The following is a 23,067-nucleotide window of genomic DNA, read 5'->3' on the forward strand; positions in this document are numbered from 1 at the left end:
AACCAATATGTTTTTGTGCTTATCTTAAAATGCTACATACCCTTAAATATTACATACTGTTTCCTCACTTAGGGTTCATGAATATTTGAACATACTTTAGGAAAAACAATAAAAATAAGTCTAATACTGTCCCCCTCATTGTCATTATTGATAGAGATTTATTAGTTTCATTTTGCAAGTTTTACTTTAGGAAGGGTGCTAATATCATGTATTATGACAGTTCACACTGAAAGCAATTTTCCATAAAAGGTATTACAATGACCCCTATGGAACTTGTATAATTTCATAGTAGATAGTCAAGTGCACAAATAAACATGTTTACAAGAGTGATCCTGTTAACCTGGTTCCTGCCCTCTGAAATATTTATGTGTTCTTTGTGGAATCTTAAAATTAGTATAATTGTTGTTGGTATTACTTATGTTGTTTCTGGCATTCTCTTTAGGAAAAAAAAAATAGCATATTTATCATTTAGCTTTGGTATAATCTGCAATACGTTTTAACAAGTAGAATATATTCCAACTCCTATATTTTCCACAGCTGTGAAATTTACAATGATGTAAGAAGTCACTTTATCAGAGAGGAAATATTACAGACACATAAAAAAAAGTTGAAGACCCAGTTTTGTCTTTAATCCTCTGGGGTAAGCTATGAAACAAGCAGTCAGAAGAGTGAGGACTCAGTGTCATGAGTGGTGTGCATACTTGTACAATAATACGGGCACAAAAGAGATTGTCGCCTTTAGTACATGAGGGTCACTAGAATTTATTATTATTACCTTTTTATTGTTGGCTTTTTTTTTTTTTTATCCATGCACCTTTATATTTACTTGCATGAATTTACCACAGGTTCATAGTGGCCTTTGCCATTTCAATGCTTACAGAGCCTAAAGCTTCCAAAATGCCTATCTGGCCTGTACATATTTCATTAAAAATAAACTCTATATAATAAATAAATATATAAAATAAATAAAATGTTGCCTTTGGAATTTCTATAAATAAATTTAACTTTTTATTTTTATTTTTTTTACTAAGAGGTCTTTGCTTTAAACTCAGTGGGGTGAGACCCAGAGAGTGATTAACTGAAAAGTCTCTTGTTTAAGTAAGACTGCACCCTCCATGCCTTTGTAAATGCAGCGTACACTTGAGCAGGCCACCAGCCGAAAATCCTGATGAATCGAAGTATGGCAGCTATGCTGATATATGACAAAGTACAACTGATCAAAAATTTAAAAGCGTGTCTATTCCCCAGCATGCACCAGGCCTTCCTCCTCCTCCTCCTCTTCACCCTCCTCCTCCCCTCGGCTCCTCTCTCTCACGTTCTCACTCCCATTCATCCTCTCCCTTTCTCTCTCTCTCACACTCACTCTCTCGCGCTCCCTCTCGTACTAAATCAAGCGAGTGGGCATAGGCTCTCCTCCAGGAGGACAAACCTTTAAGTGCAGAACAAAATCAGCATGTTCCATCCAAGCCTCCATCATACATTATGCATGCGACAAAGTTTGGCAACAGTGGAGCTGATGTGATGACACAGCTAATCAATAAGAACCCACCGCATGAAACCTTTATAGTGGTTACTTTTTAAGGGCTCAAGTGAAGGAATTGTCTTTGTCAACTTTGGCTTAAAATATCCTTATATAGTTCTGGTACTTTCTCAGGGTCCACTGGTCTAGGTAAAAAATGTGTAAATTTTTGATGCCGTTTAGTCCTAGTCCCTTCTCTTGGAGTCCCATCTTTATTTAACGCAACGTAGTATCGTCTTCCAGTGTCCACATGTTTATATAGATTTGATGAATATGTGTTATACCAGTTTTCTTCAAATTGCTCTCTGAATACACACTCCTGGGTTAATTTTTCCTGTGGAAAGAAAAGAAAGAGCAGTAAGGAGACAGCCACTAAAATAAGCTACTAGTTAAAGAATCACTATTTTAATGGCTTGAAACTGGTATCTCCTCGCTAAATTGCAGAAGAAACTGTTTCAATTCTCCCAGTTTTAGCTAAGAAGTTCTGTATTGCTGGGTGTTTCAGGAGACAGTCAAAAGGGTAGAAAATGATATGTGAAGCAAAACTTACTCTCAAAGCCTCATTGCCCAAATCAATACATTAACAACAAAGATGAAAACAGATTCTTTTTATTTCTGATAGTTCTCAAGCAGCTCACAAGACCTTACTGGACTTTTGTAACTAGTTGTTTCAATGGTAAGTGCAGACATCCAAACAACAGATATAAATAAAGGAAACTAGAACCAGTTTGCAGGACTGTAATAAAAGTTTACAATCTTAAAACCTCTATGTAGATTCAATACGTGGAGAACTTGATGCATTTCATTAATTTAAAAACATGCAATTTACTATCCATCATTTGATTTATTATTTGTATCACAAAGCCACAATCCTACAGAGCTTCAAAGAGGAACATGAACCCTGTGTGCTGAGATAAAGTAGGTAAGGAAAAGCCCTCAATGTTTGCATTATCAGGGTTGTCCTTGTGTTCCATCCTACTGAGGATATCAACCATTCATCAGACCCCCCTGCCACCACAGAATCCCACTCCTTCCAGTTGACCGACTTCTTCAGTCTCTGTGTTGCCTTCTACATCCTTAAGATGCTTAAATTTGCTTTTAAAAAATTGCTTAATAGAGTGCTTAAAATGTAGCCACATGATATTCAGATTCATTTTAGGAAGGACTCATACAAATTACTGGGAAAAAAAGATTGTGAGCATGGGAGAGCTGATGGAAAGCTGGGAAAAATAAGCCTGAAAATAGCCTTTTCACCAGGCACAAGAAAAAAAATTGTGATAATTCAATGTATTTTTCATAACAAATTCTCATTTCAATAGCACTCACATCAACCACACCCAGCTTCCAGCTGAGGATCAATTTCTAATTATTACAAAGCTCCATAAAATGCATGTTTTTGACAGACATTAAATCTTAAAACAGTCCTTTTAGATAGGAGCATGGAGATGGGAAAACAGAGAACAAGGCCCAGATGCAGCAAAGTATGTATGGCACCTAAACCATAAACTTGTGCCTGCACACAACTAATGAGCCACGGCTCAAGCATCCCTAAGAAACCACCTTCCATGACTTTACCAAGGAGCTTCCCAAGGTTCACCATCACCAAGGTGCCTTTGGGGCCACCTCTGCTGCTTGAGACTTGGCTCACAACCCTTTCCCAAACCAATGTGCTTTGGCCCAGATGTTTCACTGCTGCTTTTGGTGGCAAGCACTCTGCTCCCAGGGCAGCCCACCCGGGCTGGGGACAAGTGAGGTCCAAGGAGCCCTACACACCTTACAGAAGCCACCCAGGAACTATCCTGTGTGGGGGAAACAACCCCATGCAAATGGGGAAAGGAAGCCAACACCCCTCTGCAGCTGTACAAACTGGGTATTGAGCTGCAAAGACAGAGTCCTCCTCAGGCCCTCCCAAACACTTAAAGGTTTGGGATTTGGAGGGTTCTTCTAAATTAAATTTGTGGCAACTCCAGTAAGCAAGAAAGGCAGCAAGTAAGCTGCTCCTGACTTCCCCTTTAATGGGCACTAGGTACTTCATTACCACTCAGGAAGGAGAAATCCCAGACAGGACCTGGTTTCAAATGTTCAACACCTGAAAATTCACTATGGCAGTGACCATATCCCTTTGTGGATGTGACAATTTATTTTTAGAGTCGTTTCTGACTATGACATTTTTAGTTCAAAGTACTTCAAACACAGCAATAGTCTACACTGGTTATAGGCAAAAGAAGCACAAATCTGTTCACATTAAACCCTTATCTGTGGGCCATACCCTGCAACCTCCTATTGACAATTGCCTCTATGTCCTTTGCCAGCTTGAAACCGTAGCCGCATTGAGCATCACCAGACCAGCAGCAGCTGCCAGGTACACCCATTGCAGTATTCCCCTTGTACAGCCTCAAAAGTTCAAACTATTATAAAAGGTAATCAACTGCAGAGAATAAGCTGCAGTGTTTTCTTTTGCATGAGGTTTAAAATCATCTGTGTTTGTCCTAAGGCAGATTTGGATGTTAAGGAGTATTATATACTGGACTTATATAAGTCCGTGGGGAAAGAGAAACTAATTCAAATTGTTTTCCTGCTCTCAGAAGGCATAGGATCACATGACAAGCACTGCAGAAGAACTCCCTGCTAAAAATAGCAGCATTTTAGGAAGATATTTCAGTCCTGTCATGAATTCATTAATTATTCACTTCATCTGCATTTTTTTTAGCATCATCATAAATTTCTATCTTTGCAAGAACTACTTCCCCATGCCCTGAAGGAGAAATTTTAAAATAGCCTCTCTTTATCTGGCAGGTTTGATGGATCATGACAGTGCTGTAGTACACGTAACTAGCAGACCCTGAATCAGGGAGTTTGCATTGTACTGCACTCTGGATGAGTTAAATGGATTTCAAGCTCATAAATTCATTTTACAAGCTTATCCTATTTTAACTTTCTATTTCCTTACAACACAGCTACATCCCTTTTGTCCTTCAAAATCCCCTGAAATTCATGTACAAACATGAGGTAAATACTTCAATATGAACATGACAGGGCAATCAGGATGTGGGATCAGATAGGTAGGGTCATTAACAATCACCCTTTAAAATAAAATAAATAATTTCTTTATACAGTCAAACCTTTTCCTTCTAGGAGACTTAGGAATTCTGGTTGTGGTCAAACACCGTTGGAGTAAATCAGTGTTGGCAACTTTGGATCAGATCCTGCATGTAATGTGGGACACTAAAATCCCTTAATATCCTTCTTCCCATGCCCTGGGAGATTTTTACAATAATGTCTCATCTAGTACCAAGAGAGCCAGAAATCAACATCCACCAGAATAGTCATTTATGCAGAATAGTCATTTATGCAGAATCCTTTGGGCTGGAAAGGACCTTTAAGATCCCTGCTAATCCCACCCCTTAACCATGTACCGCTACAGCCCTATATAACGTTAATACCTTACGCTCACGTTTTAAGTATGCATGTCTTTATTCCAGCCAGAAATGAGCATAACACAGGGGTGAGGCTGGTCCATCCTGCCAACACCACCCTCTTTTCTCACCATCTTAGGAAGGGAAAGTCTTACTGAAAACCAACTCTCCCAGTATGGAAAGGATATGATGTTTCCTGATCACATTTCTCCTTCTGGCTATGACTTTTAGAAAGTCCCTCTATGCATATTTGAAGAGCAAGATTTAGCCCTACAATGCAGCAATTTTTGCATACTTTTATTCCAGTAACTGACACCTCTATCAATTTTCCAGTGCAAATATTTCCTTGCACCATACTTAAAGTTGCTGGACATCTTTGTCGAAAGCTGACACAAATACCAAACATACCCAACTGGAACAGCTATGGAAAGTAACCTGCATTCCTGTGAAAGGGGAGGCTGCCTGCCTTGCTCAAATCATTTAATTCAGGGCCAAATAAGGAGGTGACCTCGAAATTATATAAATCAGATGTTGCACCACATTCCACGTGTTTTCTGTGAGGACTGTTCATAGAGTATTCAACTACAAAGTGACTGATTTTCATTTTGCTACATTTCCACGCTTCACCTGTTAGGTTTTTTAACCTGTTATTTAACACAGAATGTTCAAATAATTGAATTGTACAAAGATGCACATATCACAAAGACAAAGCCCCGAGAAAGATTTAATTCAGAAAACTGCTAATGAGTGGTCAGTGTTAGCAAACTCAGGACCCATTTCCCTTTCTACATTCTCTATCACCTAACAAGAGAAGAAAATAATTATGTTATCCTATTTCCAGGCAGGTTGATTAAAAGTCCGATTCTAAATTAATAAAGTGCATGGTTACAGGCATCAAAATGAAAGTTCTGCTAGCTTGTTTTAAAATAGCTATCCATGTGAATCGTAAATAAGTAGAAACATGTAAAACACACGTATGTTGCTCAGAGAATGGTTTCATGACTCTAAAGAATGTAAGACATTCATGCTGTTTGGTAGTTGAAAGAACAGTACAGAGTCCCGTATAAAACGCATCAATACTCTTTATTTCTTTCTTTCTCTCTTTCTTTCTTTTTTTTAAATAACCCTATGGAGCTAAAACTTCAATTTATTTTGCAACCTGACAAAAGAAAGCCTCTTCAGACCATCATTCCTAAAATCACAGCAAGTACCTCTCATGCCAAGCAAACCATTCTGTTCTATGCCATGTATAATCTTCCCTTTTGCAAACTGCTACACTGATTCAGTAGAGACAAGAAAACACCTAATCCAGAAGTCTGAACAACTATTAACAAGAAATATATCTGATGTAGTCAACATTTCCTATATACCTGCTGCACACTAACACCTTGTTAATCCACCCGATCTTAATAAAAGTCATGTTTATATATATAATCTCCTGAGTAATTTCATGCAAATCCCTCATTATGGCTACATGGCATTATTAAAACTGCATATGTAGTGAAGGGAAACAAAGAAAAGCACTATTCTCCTCTGAAGCAGTTTGCTTTGCTGTTCTGCCTACCAACACACACATTTTACATGCCATTGGCCCTTCCCATGCTGTAATGCAAACAGCCTCTAGAACAGACCATGTTCAGCTAATAATTAACACTCATCCAGAGCTGTCATAAAGGTCTAGCTTAGCATTTGCTGTGGTATTTTCTGTACTGTCATGCTAAGCCTGTTAGTTTCTTGCTGGGTGAACCACCTCCAGCCACAAAGAGAAGCCAAATACCAGTGTCCAAGCAGCACCACTCTGTTTTCCAAATTAGACCACAGTGTGAGTCAAGCCCTGCACACTGTGTGTCTGACTTGCTGAGTGTTACAGAGCTTTCTTTGATGAGTTTCTCCAAGCAGCCTCTTTTCAGAATGCTTTGTTTGATAATTTGACAAAACATGAAAAAAATGGGGGAAAAAATTGTCTACCAAGAGGACTAGCTGACTGGTTTTTGTGTTTGTATCAGTAGTTCTCCAAAAGCCTTTTAGACAGACAGCAGGAAAGCCTTCAGGGCCAGAGTAGAGACAAGCAGTCAGGCACCAATGCTGCCACTGATATACATTTCATATTCTATGTCATGTTAAATAAGATGAGGGAAATCAGGCAAGGTGTCCCTGGCACAACCACAGTTAGGCAACTGCATTCTCCCTACCTGAGGTCATCTTGTACTCTCACAGAGTACATCCAGGATCCATCTTACTTCCTTCCCTTAAACCTCTTAGTTAATTTGTGTAAAGTTTTTACTATACATCAATCCCCACTTAGAAAATAAAAATCAAGTGTGACTGTTCTTTGCTGCTGCCATGCAGAAGTAATGATGGTGCTTAAAGATTAGCATCTTTCATACAAAAAGCTTGTAAAGATCCCAAGACTCAGTAGAACTTGAACCCATTGGGATCATGATTGCCAAAAGCCACAACACCTACATAGATGTTGTGTTACTTCCATCTACACTGTGGTACTTCCATGCCCTGATGCAGACAACAGAAAAGCAGCGCTTCCTGAACAGAGTAAGCTGACTCCAGTACCAACACTAAAATCCCAGGACACTGTCAGTGCAGGAGGGATTTCAGTGCTTCACCCCTTTGTCCCATTACCGCTCTTTTCCAACTCCCTTGCTCTCCACACTGTCAAGAACCTTCTCTGGAGAGACCAGGCTGGCAGAGAGCACAATGCTACCCCAGTGCTGTTTACAGAGCTCTTCTAATGTGAGCTGCAGGAGGATAAGATGCCAGTTAGGCCTCCATGCATTTTCGCCACTGCCAACTCTTCAGTTTTTGGTTTTACTGATATCCTCTCCTTTGAGATTTCAGGTTTGCAGCATCTGTCAAGCTTTAAGCATGACCTCCCTGGACATGAAATCATTACAGAACGAGCAACCCTGCTGTGCCTGAGGATAGGCGGTCCATCAACAGCCATGCTTCAAGTTCACAAAGGCTCGGTTTATATCTACTCAGCCAAGCGCACGAGAGGAAAACTCATTTTCACCTAAACACCCAAGATCTGCTCATGACACTGTTGGAAGTCTTGACAATACTCCAGGGACATATCTCAGGCTGCATAAGCTGTCACTGTGTCTTTTCTCTGGAAGCTGACGAGCTTCCTTCTCCACAACAGAACAGGAGCAGGACAAAATCGACTCTTAGAAAACAAATAAACAAGCAGGTCTGTTCTCCTCCCTTCCATGCCAGCAGGACCAGGCCCACACTGTGTCATTTACTAGTCACACTTCCAACCTCTATTTTATTTTTGATTCCCTTGGCACAATAAAGAAGTGCAGTCCTCAATGTTATCTAAGCATCTAATTCATAACGCTTGGCTGAACCCTTCCAAGAATCAGAAAGCAAGGTGGTATGCAATCTGATACAGGGGCCAGAGCCAAGTTTTAAAGAAGATGGGAGAAGGGCTCCCGTCAACTTAAATGGAACATGGATCAGCCTTGCAATGATAAAAAGGCAACAAATATTTTAAGACATTAAAAGAACCATTTCAGGCACGCTCAGATTTACTGAAAGCTGTAACTTGACCTCCCCCAGCTCCCACTCCACAAATTCTCTTCTATCAAAAGACAACCTGTATGTCTAATGAGGGCTGACACTCTACAGCTACACACAGTCTTTAGCCTGAATACCAGTTAATGTTTTAACCAGACAGAGATTTTTAAATAAAACATGCTTTCCTTAAATCCAACTAAGATGAAACGATGTTTTGTCAGTACTTTTTGCCTTGTTCTGCAGTTCTCTAAGCACAGAATACAGGCTTAAAGGACAGATAGATCTCATTCAGCAGAAAGTGCTGCTTAAGTGAGCTAAACTCACATGCTGAAAAACGTTGTAAAGTGAGAGATAAAAAGTACTTAATCTGCATGAGCCTCTGCATTCAGTGAGTACTCCACAAAATGGATTTATCTACCATTAAAGAAGCACCTCATCTCTCAGCTACCAGGTGCCATCATAAAAAGAGCAGAATGCTCAGGACCCTTCATGAAACACTTTGCAATGGGGACCAAATAATTATTATACATATGTAGTGATATAAATGTACATTATAAAAGTAATTCATGTTTTATTCTTTCAGCAAGATGATTTGGTCAAGGACTAATGAACAAGAGCCTGTCTCTATATTTTGCTATTAATTTTATGCAAAGTTACCAGCTAGGTACTAGCTCAGAGGACAAGGACGTTACTGATCACATTGTCATTCTGAACAGGGGTCATCAAATAAACACAGCATCACAAGTTATCACATTTTGGAAAGATCCTCACTGAAATGCCACATATCCACTAGGGTCTTGAAAACCAATAAGCTTCACAGATAAATTTTTTTAATTATGTGCTTTGATGGGCACTACAACAAAGGATTGGCACACTATGATCTTTACCTAGCAGGCCTCAATTGCTTATTCAGTTAAAATTGTTTAAAAATGAGGCCTTTTGATTTTCCACCTTGTTTGGACATGAAGGAAGGCCAGTGTTTCAAATAGTTGCTGCTGAAGAAAAGATGTCATGCTTCCCTTTTCAGACAGCAGTGCCCCCTCCGTGGGCAAACACTTTCATAAACAGTCTCTCCAGGCGTGACTTTTTGGACACTCCCCCATTCCTTTTCCCAGGGGCAATCCCACCAAAAAGTCTTGGATTTAGTTACATAATTTTTAGTATCTTGCTTTCTGAGTAGAATAAAGGGTATTTCCTTAAAATTTCTCAGAAAATCCACACATCTTTGGTGTTGCTATGCCATGACTTATGCTGTCAGTGATACAGCTGACCCAGCCTTTGGGAAACATTGGAGGCTCTTCTCCATCATGAGACCCCTACTCCTCACATGCACACCAGTGGGCCTGTCTTTCAATGGGTAAAACTTCAGTCATGCAGTTAATTTCAGCTTTGATGAAAGAAGCTGTCATTTTGTCTGAAAAACCCAATATATATGTAGTAACAACTTCAACAGAACCAGTGACTGAAGAGCTCAAAGACCAGGTTGTTGGTCTCCCAAGTACTTGCAAACATGGATCTTCTAAAGAAATCAGGTTTTTAAAGCAAAAAAATTTGCAATTTTGTTTAAACTTTACCACATTTGTATATTCTAAAATGAATCAAAATATTTTGCTAAAGTCTTCTCAATAACTGTCCTGTTCTGAATTCAGATTATACACTATATGACCTCCTAACAAAGACATCAGCGAGACGAAATCCCCCTTGTCATGAAAAAGTAAGATTACATGTTAAAAGATTGCCTCTAGATTGCAGACTCTCATAGGCAGGAACCCTGTCTAGATTTAGGTTTTTAAAATGATGAATACAATACAGGTCTTATCTTGATTGGGATCTGCTGACACAACCATAAAAGTAATTGGTGGTTTTACAGGAGTAGGTCCAATCCTGATTCCATTGAAACCAATGGTATTTCAACCATAATAGAATCAAGTCAAAATTTCTCTTGAGCCACAACTGCCTCTATAATTGTGTTAAATTTGAAGAGCAAAGTTTAGCAGATTAAAGATGCAAAGCCTGGGCCAGACCTCAAAAGTATGCAGCATCCACACTAGAACAGAAGTTTTACCTCAACAGCAGCCTGTGGAACACAAATACAAAATCTTATCCTCAAATCAGATATCTGCCAGTATAAAAGGAATAAAAAGGAAACAAAAAGGCTTTATAGAAGGGGAAAATATGGATTTGCACTATAACAAGCTCTATTTCTTAAGCATTTTGAATGCTTCACAAATGAACCACGTTACTGCACATCACCAAATCAGCCCAAGTACATTCAAACTGCAAAGCAAATCTCAACCTAGTCAAAATCCCTAATGAAGTCCCCACAGGGCAGACTTTTCCTACTCTATCTTTGAAAATGATGAATGGCAAAGTGGGAGGGAGTGCTATGTTCACATACCACTGGCTCCTGAATCAGAAACAGTGCACATCAGATCTTTATCGGATACAGTGAATAATCCCCAAGCACATCTCAGTGTGTCACTGCTGCTGATGCTTTTAGCATGTCACTTCAACACAGTATTCTCAGATCAACCAAAGGCACTGAACCTTTTCACACCCCTGTATCATTACACAGCCAGCTCCAGAAAGGCACACGGCTGCAGTGACGGGTTACTACACAACTGCAAAGAAAAGAATCTGAAGATGTCCCACTCTTGCTTGCTGCGTAGGATTTGGGTTCGCAATGCAGTTATTGTTGGCACTTTAACAACTCTCTGCTGTTGAAAGCATGGTGCTCAACCCTTCAACCATCCCAAACTGCACCTGATTCCCCCACTGAGCCCTAGTGCTTGCCCAACCAGGCAGCAAGCCAGTTCAGGAAGCTGAACATTTTTCTGTGGCTTTATATCCCTCAACTGATCTCCTGACAGGTCAGATAAGTGCCAGTGTTGGAGCATGGAAGAAAGCAGAAGCATGCAGCACTAGCAGGGAATCAGAACTGCCCTTTCTGAAAGGGGCTTCCTGCAAGGTCACATTGGCTGCTTCCTCAAGCAGCACCTCTAGTCTCCTGTTTTCATGAGAACGCAAAATTTCAGACACCTTTAGTTCGGAGAAAGCAAATCATTAAACTAAGGTTTGAGTAGGATCTTACTTTACCAAAGCTTAGCTTTATATACACACACACAGAGAAACATATGTGTGTGTGTGTATATATATATGCACAAACATACACACACACATAGACACACACATAATTTATATAGAAGTTACACATACTTTCCTGTCCTAGGCAAGTAGTGAGAATCCAAGATCAACATAGAATTACAGCAGACCAAGGCAAGGAAATCACTGAGGGTTTTCTCCCAGAAAAAAAATATCTTCAGACCTATTTAGCATTTGAAATTAAGTCCTCTAAGGAACCATAGACTTGAGGAAAAGTGTAGTATCTATCTCACAGAACACTTCTAGTAAGTGTCCCTCTTTGGTGACAGTATTATAGTCTACGAAAATCTGATTTTAAAAAGACTGAAAGCCATAGTTTAAAAACAACCACAAAAGTTGCAGTTTCTCACAAAACTTTCTCCCATACTACCTGTGTCAAGTGTACTGACCTATCATTTTTTCCTACACCAGTACTCACATCTCAAAAGACTTTTTTTTCTACAGTCCTTAATACATTGCTGAGTGGGTTGCAGTTCCTGCCCCATTCTCCATGCTGATGCTTGTGGGGAACACCATTTAACAGTACCCAGCTTTCAGCAAAACTGCCCATCCAAATTCTAGGAGTGGTTATCTGCAAGGGTGAGGTAGAGGAGGTAACTCAAGTATATGGACTTTTCTCAGATCCATACCCTCCACAAAGGAAATGTCCACAGTCACAAAGCTGTTTCCTACTGTACAGTGCAGAGAAAACATTTATGTCTCATCTACACCTCCCTGCAAAAAATCCCCCTGGCCAGCTCAAAAACCCATTTCCTCACATCGTGAATCTTCCTCATTATGCAGCCTAAGCTTTCTTGTGACCCATTCAAACCAATTCATTCTTGTACTCTATTTCAAGAGTAGTGTTACACCTCAAAGTATTTACAGAGAGCAAGAGCATACCCTCTCAGTTTTCATTCTGCAGGCTAAGTAAGTCAAGATCTTTAGAGTCTAAAATTTGATAGTCTTTTCATCCCTCTGATCATCCCAGCATGACCTTTCTGTACCTGTTTTGGTTTCAATTCATTTTATTTAACACTGTGACCAACTGCATTTTGCATTTAGACTGTATCTTCCTAGTGTTGTATGGAGTGGCATTGATAGAGCTCTCCTCATATGTAAATATGTTAGGCACTTTAGGTCACCAAGGCCCTTCTGTGAGGTTGCCTCCTGTGCTGGAAATACTTCCCAGCTTTGCAAAAAAATTCAATAACACACCACTACCTTTTTATGACTAGATGTTTAATGTCCCTAATAAAATCAGGGAATAAAATCAGTCCAGGGACCTATCCATAAAAACTCCACTAATGGCTTCACTCCAGTTGAATACCTTTCAGCACTCCCCATTGCTGTCTTCTCTTCAGAGTTTTCACCATCTATCATACAAGTTTTCTAGTAACACTCATTCTATGCGCTGTAACAAACACTCTCTTCTGTAGGTCATACCTAACACGACCCTGAAGATTAGCACTATTTTCCATTTCTAGGAAAAGATATTCCTACCAAAAATAAAATACTGTGCTTGCCTGAAACTATTTATTCTGCTTCAGTAAACTCATAATGCATGTACTTCCTCTACTCTTTCATGTAAAAGGATGTTCCTAATGCCCAAGCACATCCCAAGCCAGACTGACAGCCCTCCAGCCAAACACAAACCACACAGCCCGAGGTACACACACACTCAAGGCTGGAAAACACCTGCATTGCCTCAGAGGGAAGCAAACACTCTCACCCACAGCTTGCTCCCACCTTTGTGCTGCACCTTCCAGTGACCTGGGAGGGAACCACTGTGGCTGAAGCCCTTTTGCTTGGCCAGATTTGTTTTCCAGTTTCGTGCTTCAATTCCCCAGGCAGCAAAGAAACACTTGTGCCAGCTAAAGGGAGGGAATGGATGGTTGGAGGGAAAATAGCTGCTTCTTTCAGTAGCAGTATTGGCTGTCCCTGCTCCCTTTGTTCCCTTGGGAACAGGGAGCTCCCCAAACCCATGTTAGCACCCAAAGGACTTTATCAGAAACAGGGCTAGCTCAGTTAGCATCCACATTCAAACTGTATTGCATTTACATTCCTGCCTGAATACACTGTGTTGGTAAAGACTTCTGTTCCCTTTCCAGGTATATAGCTTAAAAACTTTTCACCCTATAAAAGTTTTAGCACACATTTCAGGGCCCAAATCAGCTTTATTGCAGCAATTTCCATTTTATCCTCATGCTTCTACATCCCTAAGATACCATCTTTTCTGCAACCTGCCCTTCTCCCATTCTCTGCAGACCCTCTGCCAAGCACTCACAATCTTGAAATCCTTACACACAGTTTCACCCTTGCTGGGATACCACATCCAATGGATTTCTGCATCTCTGACAAAGTTTCGAGTTTCCTTCACATTCAGAGCCATAATCACCTTTTTGAACGGGGCTTCTTCAGAATTTGCCCATCAAATTAACAACAGGCCTGCTTCTTGCAGCCTCCTGCTTAAAGCAGTTTTACCCAGGGAGACACGAGTTGCTGTTGTCAGTAAAAGACACCTTTGGGTTTTTGATCACAAGAGTGCCTGGTTTTCCTGAGTGAAGCTACTTGTGCGGAAAGCCTGACCACTCCTTACAAGCCAGCTGCCATAGGAATCACCCTCTGTTTCTCCATTTATACAATTTATCAGAAGACACTTTATTATTGTAAAAAATAATAATAATATAAGCAGAAGGGTGTTAAACCAGGTGCTGCAGCCATTATCCCTCCTGGGATTTGACCACACTCAGCCTAGAAGTCCCTGCATTCACTCAAGGAAATTGCTATTAATTCTCCTTCCAAAAATTGTGCACTGAAACTGTCCTGTTTCCAAGCTCACCTCAGCCGTGGTACTTGGACACTGAGAACAGATAATTCAGATTATTATTTTAAAAATATCAATCTGAAACATATGAAATCATTGTAGATCAGAGGTATTCAAAAGGAAAGTGTGATGGTACTGGAGGGTAATTTATTTATTTACCCAGTTCTTAAATACCTGTAGTAATTATATACTTGGCCCAAATGCTGTTACCAACATGCACTTTCAACCTGCTTTTTTCTTCATGTTGTTTCCGTGCACCTTGACCTACCATCTGAAGGGCTGAACAATTCCCTTCCTTTATTTGCACAGGAAAAATAAAAGATATTTTTAGAATGCAGCCAAAGAAATCCTTGCCTACACCAAGCAATTTTCAGTGAACTATGACAAATTGTCCCTTTTTTTGTCAGAAAAACTTCTTTTCACCAGTCTTTGTAGCTTCATAGCCCTTCCAGGACTGTGGGGACCCAAACAAAAGCATAAAACACTGCAGGTGCAGCCCTGCTGGGACAATAAAGAGGCATATTGTCACCTCCCTGCACACTTACTGGGAAAACATGTTTCTTCAAGGACAGTACTCTCTCTCTCTCTCTCCTCCTCCACCCTCTCCCTAGTGTTTTAGGAGCAAAAGGCAAGTTTAGTCTCCCAGATCAAGCTTTTTGAAGGACAGCAATTTATGACCCTGTTAAAAGCGTTCCTACATCTCACCTCGCAGCACACACCCTGTAAGTCTGCAACCCAGAGGTGTGGAGCTTCCCTCCCTGGCCCCTGATCTGAGCTCTTCAGCTCTGTCCCAGCTGCTCTGTGAGTAAATGAAGCTTCTCTCTGTATGTTCCCCTGAGCTCTCCTTCCAAGCACTCTTTCCCCCTTCCTCAACAACTCCTCCATCTCCATTCCTGCCTTCCTCTCCCCACCTGCACAGCTCTCCTGGTAGCTGCTCCAGATCTTGCAACTACCAATATTCCTCCTGAGCACCCAACCTGAGCTGTCTTTTGCCACCTGCCAAGGGACAAGGAGCAGTGGAAGCACCAGCATTTCACAGAATGGTTTGGGTTGAAAAGGACTTTAAATCTCATTTAATCCAATCCCCCTGCAATGCATATCTTCAACTACATCAAGTTGCTCAGAGCCTGGTCCAACCTGACTTTGAATGTTTTTAGCAATGGGGCATCTACAGTATCTCTCGGTAACCTGATTCTGTGCCTCACCACACTCGCCACTAAAAAATTTTTTCTTTATATCCAGTCTGAGGAGAGGAATGGGGCAGATGCATGTCTGTGGGAGATCAGTAAGGTGGGCATGGCAGAAGTCAGAAGCAGCACAGCTCTCTACTGCAGGAAAGCCCAGAACAGCCAGGGCAGCTGAGGCAAGGGTGTCCCATGTTATTGCTTGGTCTGTGCTCGAGGTAGCACAGAGCTCCCTCAGAGGACAGCCTGCAGTGGGAATGATGGGCACCCCATGGTGTGGGGACACATCACAGCCTGCCACATGGGTGGCAGCTGCTAATATTCTCAAGGGCATGACGTGGGGACAGCCAACAAAAGCATGAAGGCTGTGGGACTGATCAGAAAGACCTCCCTCCCTCCCTCCATGGCATGGCCCTGAGGAACATAGTTAAGACACATTTGCTAATGTCCTTGCCAGACATGTTGGTAAAAGCTGTTTGGCAGTTAGGAAGGAAAAGGTCTTCACGTCTTGTCTTAACACCCTTTGGGTCCTCTCTGTAGTTTGCATTTTTCCTCCTTTCCAGTGGCAAGCACAGTAGCTGCTGTGAAACATGATGAGTCATAGCTGCAGGCTGCCAGGGAAAGACAAGGAAAAGGGAAAGCAGGGACAGATGAGACAGGAGGGAAAGCTGCTGTCACTAACCAGTATCCGAGTCATTGTTAGGTAGCTACCAATGGCTTCTCTGCAGCACCATGTGCACATATTTTCAGCTTCCCCTGGCTAAATCCATGGCATGAGGAGGAATTTGAGAACAGCCACGTTTATGTTACACATCTGCCTGAAAGCATCATGAGAGGCACTGTGCTTTTCTGACCAGAAAATGCAGCAGGAACTGCCCCCTGTGAGAGTGGGGAGGTGGGAAGAGTTGGGTGCCTTGTCAGGCAGCTAATCTATGAGGAAAGCAGAACTTTGAGAAGACCAAGAGGAGCATGACAGGATCAAGATATGCTGAAACAGCCATTACTGTTGTCTTTCATGAAAACTGGTAACAATCACCCACCCTGGCTGCTCTGCTTTGCCATATGTCCCATATCCAGTGGCACCACAATTATGCTGGGAAAAAATCTTCCTGTGTAAAATGTTTCAAACACAAATATAGAAGGATAGAGGTCTTTTAGGTCACTGATTTGGTTCATGCCTAATGTATTTTTCATGCAGTAATTAGAATGTAAATATGACCATGTCAGAGACAGGGCATCTATTCCAATAGTGTCAAGTACTGAATGCTTCACAAGCTGTGAATCTAAGCACCCACTTAGATTCCCAATGTTGATGTAGAACAAGACCAAGTGTTTCTTAGGCTGCTACTCAGTTGTGTGTGGGTTTCCCGTCTCAGGAAACACAGCCACAGTGTCATAAGTGTACCTGCTCTGTGACAGAGCTGCTGCTGTTCACAGCCCTTAGGGAAGAAACCAAGACAGAGAGATATACCTCACAGCACAACAGCACAAGGACAACTTACTGGTGCTACATAACAGTTCAGCTGAAGAGATTGGTCTGCTTAATGCAGGTGAAAAACTGATTTAAGTTTTTCAGTCTACCACATATCAGTCTCAAAACTAATCTCATTTAACCTGATCTTCTACTTTGCCAGAGAGAGAATTTTGTGCTGGATTGTGCTTTGCTTCTGATTCAAGCTGCAAATTTATTCCCATCAGAGAACTCATTTTCAATTAATTGCATTTTTTGACCAAAACCAAAAGCAAAACACTGTCACTTAAAAATGTCCAGGCAATTCTACACAAAAATCTGCTCTGAAGCCTGCTTATCTCAGTGTTTCTAAGAGAGCTGACAGTTGCTGAAATATAGGCACTAGGATTGCTAGTGTTGACAAGGCTTTAAAGCATCATCACACTGAGTAGCCATTAGAGGTTATATTTCATTAGAAGTAATGTAATTCAATTACCATCACTCTTTAGTATGTCCCATCTCTGGAGGCTGACAATAAGCTGTATCATCCATCAGATTTTAACCTGTACTTTGCATTCTAGCCTCAGAGATTGCCAGTTCTCCATTATGAATGGCTTCATATTTTAGTGTCATTTCTTAGGAAAAAGAGGTTATCCAATTATACTGTACATCCATTTGCCTGCTTGTCTCTCCTTAGCTTGTCAACCAGTTTCAACCAGGAGGCAAAGGTCTTCAAGAAAATTAAGTTCCTATCAGTTTTGCAAATAATCAGAGGCAGGGTAAAGAAGAGAAATTATTTGCACGTCCCACTTGGAAGCGGTGAGCTATGTAATCCCTGCAAAACGACAGTCTGGTGAGCATGGACAGCTAACACTGTCTCTTTCTCCATTCAAGAAACACAAAAGGCTGAGGAATTTGTGCTACTTTAGGGACAGAATGTCAGAGAGAACCATGCCTTGTACTGTGAGACACAACTCCTTAGGAAAGCAGGCTCCTTTAGAACTGCTGTTCATGGAACAACTATTTTATAAATGCAGTGAGATTACTAATTTACAAATAATTTCTTGTGCATATTTCTTCAGCAAAGAATGTCTTGACTAATTCACTCTGACAGCCAAACATATTGCAAATACAAAATATAAATTGCACAGGAAAGTGATGTAACTTTTGCTTTCCCAAGTCTATGCATTTAAGCTCTATCAATAACCACATTTCCTGTCTCAGAATGTCTGAAATGCAGAGTAACTGATTCACTATGTTTATATGTTGAAACAATTACCCTTACTGATGTTAATCAACATTACTGATTCATATTACTGTTGTTGTTTTGCCTTTTTGCTGCCTAACTGAACCTGATGTACTCATGTACTCATGTACTTTGTTAGGTCTTTATCACATTCATCAGCTGCACAAGGATTATGACTTATGACAACTTGCTCCTCACAGGCAACTGGTTGACATCTGTCATTGCATCCATTCCTTTTCTCACTCCCTTTCCATCCTTCCAAACTTTACCTCCTCCATATTGACATTTATGCTAAATCCCTTTTCTTTGGCCTTTCCCACTCACTGGCTTTCACCATCTCTGCATCTCCACTTCTCCCATGTCTACTCATCCTCCATCCCAGCCCTGCCCCTCATTTTACCATCTCTTTTTCTGCCTCCCACATACACTGTCATTATCTGTATCTTCCAGCTTCCTCACCTAGTTTGCTCTTTGTTCAGAAGATAATCCTCTTCAGCCCTCTCACACAAAATTTTGCTAGAAAGAGATCAGTGAACCTGGACACCCTTATGGAAACACATTCCTGGTTTCACTTGCTCACACTTCTACATGGATAATATACATGGAACCTGGACTTCCCTCTTCTGTTTTCACCTGCCCACTCACAAACATCAACTCATGTTTTCTCCTACTCTCACTGCCATCCCCACCCTTTTCCCTGTTACTGCTACTCCCCCATGACACAGGTGTCTTCAATTACATTCAAAGCCCTTCTCTATCACTTTGACTTCTTTTTGAGTGCTTCTCTTCAACATTTACACTATCAATGGACAATTGTAACCTTCTCCTCTGCTTCTGATGAACCCCTGTGAATGCACAGCTTCATTTTGCTTCAGATATTCACTTTTGTTTGATATTCGCTCGCCCTTCAATCCTGCCATCCTCTTCCTCAAATACAACCGCTTTTCTTGCCCTTGTAAGCTTTGGAAGTTGATATTTTATTGCTAGAAGAGCTTGTCTTCTACCATCTGGGGAATTATCTGCCAAATTCCAGATGAACATGCCCACAATCCACCCAGGGTATGAAGCCAGTTGTACATCAGATGCCTCCAATAGTCCCAGATAAGAGCCACGTCATACAGACACATGCACACGTACATACACACTCTCTGCTCTGCTGGAAGACAGCCCATGTTGCCAAGAACAGTCACCCATCAGCTGCAGGTAGGCTGGCAAACTTCCACATCTGAAATACCAAGTTTTAGTCCTCCCTCACACCTGTTACTCACTCCTGCTGCCATCCCTCAGGAAGCACCAGCGAAACTTTCAGGACAAGACCACCAAGCCTCTTGCCCTCCTTCCTATACTTTTTATAACTTCTGTCACACTCTTGTTTCTCATTCTCTCATCCACATATGCCACCCTTTGCCTCCCCCTCTGCCTTATTTTGTGAATTCCTAGAAAGCTCTCTGCCCACACACAGAAGGAATCCACTTTGTCTGGATTTAGGTTTCCACTGACAGGAGACATTTACAAATCTTATAGTACATCCTTTAGTCTTCAGTGACCAGCTCTGGCCATCAGTCTCTATTGTTTGTATCTAAATTGCCATTCATCTGCAATATTACTCATTCCTGATTTTTTCAACTTTTCCCTCTCCCACATTCATTATATCACCCACAGGGTCTTGTTTTGAATTAGACTGCAAGATATTCAGAGCAGAAAGAGTGCTCGTACAGCGCACACACATAGTGCAAAGGGAGCTTGTAAGAGCTAGCGTTTCCCCCACAGAATGTAAGGATCATAACTGCCCAAGGCCAGCAGAAACTCACCGAGCCATACAGTTCTCCTTTCTCATTCATTCCAAGGTAAAGTCCACTGTCAACTCCTCGGATGCTGACCAAGCCCACTGCTATACTGATAAATTCCAGTATACCTATGAAATGAAGGAAAAAACAAACAATGTATATATTGTTTCTATTGAAAGATTTTTCTTTTTTTCCAGCTATGACTTATCCCTGAATGTCAAGCAGCAATTTTCAAGACTTTTTTCCCATTTTCTGAGTTGTTTGGAAGAAGATGAGGACAAAATTAATATACAATACTTCAAGTATTTTGGGTCTTTGTTAGAATGATGCATCGCAGACATCATTAATGTATCAAATTTAAAGATTGCTCTCAATCTTTCTCATCATTCCTAAACACGTATCTTAAGCTCAGTTATTCTGATTTGCACAGCAGATAATACATCCAGAGGAAAAAAAAAAATGTTTTTAGATTGCCAAAATTAGCAGTAATGAGGAACCTATGAAACTTGTCTTGCAAAATAAATTCAAAAAAAATACATTTTAATCAGAATTGTGAAATAAAGCAATGTTACACATGGAATCAAAAGATCTCCCTTCAGACATCAATGAATCAGAAATACAGGGAAGGATTTACTCACAGTATGATCTTCCAGAGGCTTGAGAAATGAAAATCCTTAGTATAGTCCAGTGTCATGCATTTCTGTTTAGATAGTAACCATTCTCTCTGGTGTATTGTTATTTACTCATCTAAAATTCAGACATTAAAACATCCTACACCTAAGTGTAATAGTGTGTACATGATTAAGTTTTCCCATGCAAATAACAGCAAGCTTACACAGACATTTGTTCACTTAGAAATAAGAATACTTTGCAGAGAAGAACTGCTTTTGCAAATCTCCAAGGTTCAGCATCCATGTGCACAGTACAACAAGTATCTGTATCAAGTATTGGCTCATCTGGTTCTGAGGGTTTGGGGATTTTCTGGCAGCCTTCCCTGCAAATTGTTTACCCCTTCAATGATGATGCTACTGGTGAAATCTGACATAAGCCTAGGAATCTTGTCTAAAAATGGAAATTTCTTCCTATTTGGGAGTGCTTGTCTAAGACTTCAATGATCTCACAGGAAGGTACCCAACAACATTCAGAAGCATGCTGCTATGTTATGCTACTTTCTGAGTCACAAAATAAGGTGTGTCCTCCACAGAGTAGCATTTTCAATATATTATATGAATTTTCATGTCTAAGCACACTGCATAACTATTTTTTAAAGCTTATTGGAAATTATATGTACATGAAATAATGAAATAACAGAATAATGTGTTTTGAGCCTCATGTGGCCAATAAAAAAGCACTTTTGTGGCTTTTTTCAACAATTAATTTGGCATCTCCCACAAAATAGTTGTGCACTAATCAATAGCAGGCATGAATCACAGAGATCTAACATAGCACAAGTTGAAGCCAATAGGGAAAATTTATAGCCAAGCTAAGGTAAAGATGAAAAGTATTCCCTGTAAGGGAGTATTGATCATTACCTTATATATTATTCAGCACTACAAACACCATAGTATTATTGTTTTGATAACCCTTTTTTAAGGCCTGGGCATTTTAAATTATTCTCTACATATGCACAAATAAAATATACTGGGAGATATAAATAAATAAAATATAAATAAAATATACTATGTAATTATTTAAGTAATGTAAAGTGGCAGCATGCCGTTTATCTGGTGTCCGTAGTATCTCAGATACAATTGATCCATTGAAACAATTTTAAAATTCCCATTATATCTGGACATGCAATGCTTTCAGATTTCTTAGTAAGGCTTTTTCTCTAAAGCTTTTACTAAAATATCATATTACTTGATCCATGTTACCAAGCAATTTTAACAGAGTTTAAATCTTACATTAAGTGTGTATTAGACACTACTACAGCTAAGTTACTGAGTCTGGCATTTTCCATATCAGTCCAAATGTAGTCTTTAATTGCTGTCATCATTTCAAATATTTGGATGCATGCTGCTTAGTCCATCAAAAGAACAAAAAAGGCACTGTCACGTCCTGTCGTAAGTGCAGAAAATTAATTTAAGGTTCTTGGCAAAGAGCATGCACATATTTGAGATCAGAATAGAGACTTCTTCATTTGAAATACTCAAAAGCCTACTCACAGCAAGTTTTATATGCTATATTAAGTCCTTCAAGAGATTATATGGGGCCAAGCATCCACTGTTACAGAAGTCTTGTCAGCTTAAGGATTGCATTTGTCCCACAGTTCTGTGCATATTTTCACTGTATAGTTTCTATAATATACAGATAGTACTTAGGACCTGAACTAGATATTAAAATAGTCAATCATCTTCAGAGTGAGGCTGTATCAAGTGAAAATTAGGACAACTCCAAACTTCGAAAGCTAGGGCCCTATTTATAGCTAAATATGAGGAAAGGAAGAGAAGTAGAGAAGAAATAACTCGGTACATGGGGTGCTGAATTTCTTCTCACTTCATTGAACTGGTTTTATTAAGGAAAATGCTCAAAGACCCATTCCTTCACAAGGATAGGAAGAAAATTTCAGGGAAGCTAATTATTTCCTGCATGTCCACATCAGCCCTTCACACACCTTCTTCAAGATCCAACTCAGACCTGCTGAATGGTGCACCAGGACACCAGCCTGACATAAATGCTGGTCCTGCTCTCCTGACATGCTCACAGGTGAGAGGAGGTGTGTCGTTCACTAAAATGAAATTTTAATTTTCATCTGTCTTATCTCTGGTGAAGAGCAGGCCTACATAAGCATTTTCCTTAGCTTTTAAGCAATGAACACCTCTGTAATTTCACAGTTTTATGTTGTTGCTGGTTTGCCCTTTTCCCATTTTTGTCTCTGGCTACACGTTGGCTTTCTTTGTATCAATGGAGTGAAGCAGTTCGGCTTTCCCTTAGCACTGCCACAGACCATCTATGACAACGAA

At 40.4% G+C, this 23,067-nt stretch overlaps 1 protein-coding gene across 3 annotated transcripts in view; it reads right to left on the reverse strand.

Annotated features, from left to right (window-relative positions):
• Positions 1 to 138: 138 nt before the first annotated feature.
• Positions 139 to 23,067, reverse strand: part of FGF9 (fibroblast growth factor 9) — a 28,192-nt gene continuing 5,263 nt past the window's right edge. For 2 of the 3 annotated variants that reach the window (XM_068181344.1, XM_068181345.1), the window contains exons 2-3: positions 20,129 to 20,232; positions 139 to 1,853 (exon numbers count right to left, since the gene is read on the reverse strand). In XM_068181344.1, the coding sequence (XP_068037445.1) occupies positions 1,608 to 1,853; positions 20,129 to 20,232 (350 nt within the window). In that variant the 3' untranslated portion in view covers positions 139 to 1,607. Of the gene's footprint in view, positions 1,854 to 20,128; positions 20,233 to 20,742; positions 21,747 to 23,067 lie in introns of those variants that run through there. The other variant, XM_068181347.1, reaches the window with a different exon arrangement.

Source organism: Anomalospiza imberbis, chromosome 2, assembly GCF_031753505.1.
Source record: "Anomalospiza imberbis isolate Cuckoo-Finch-1a 21T00152 chromosome 2, ASM3175350v1, whole genome shotgun sequence".
NCBI lineage: Eukaryota > Metazoa > Chordata > Aves > Passeriformes > Viduidae > Anomalospiza > Anomalospiza imberbis.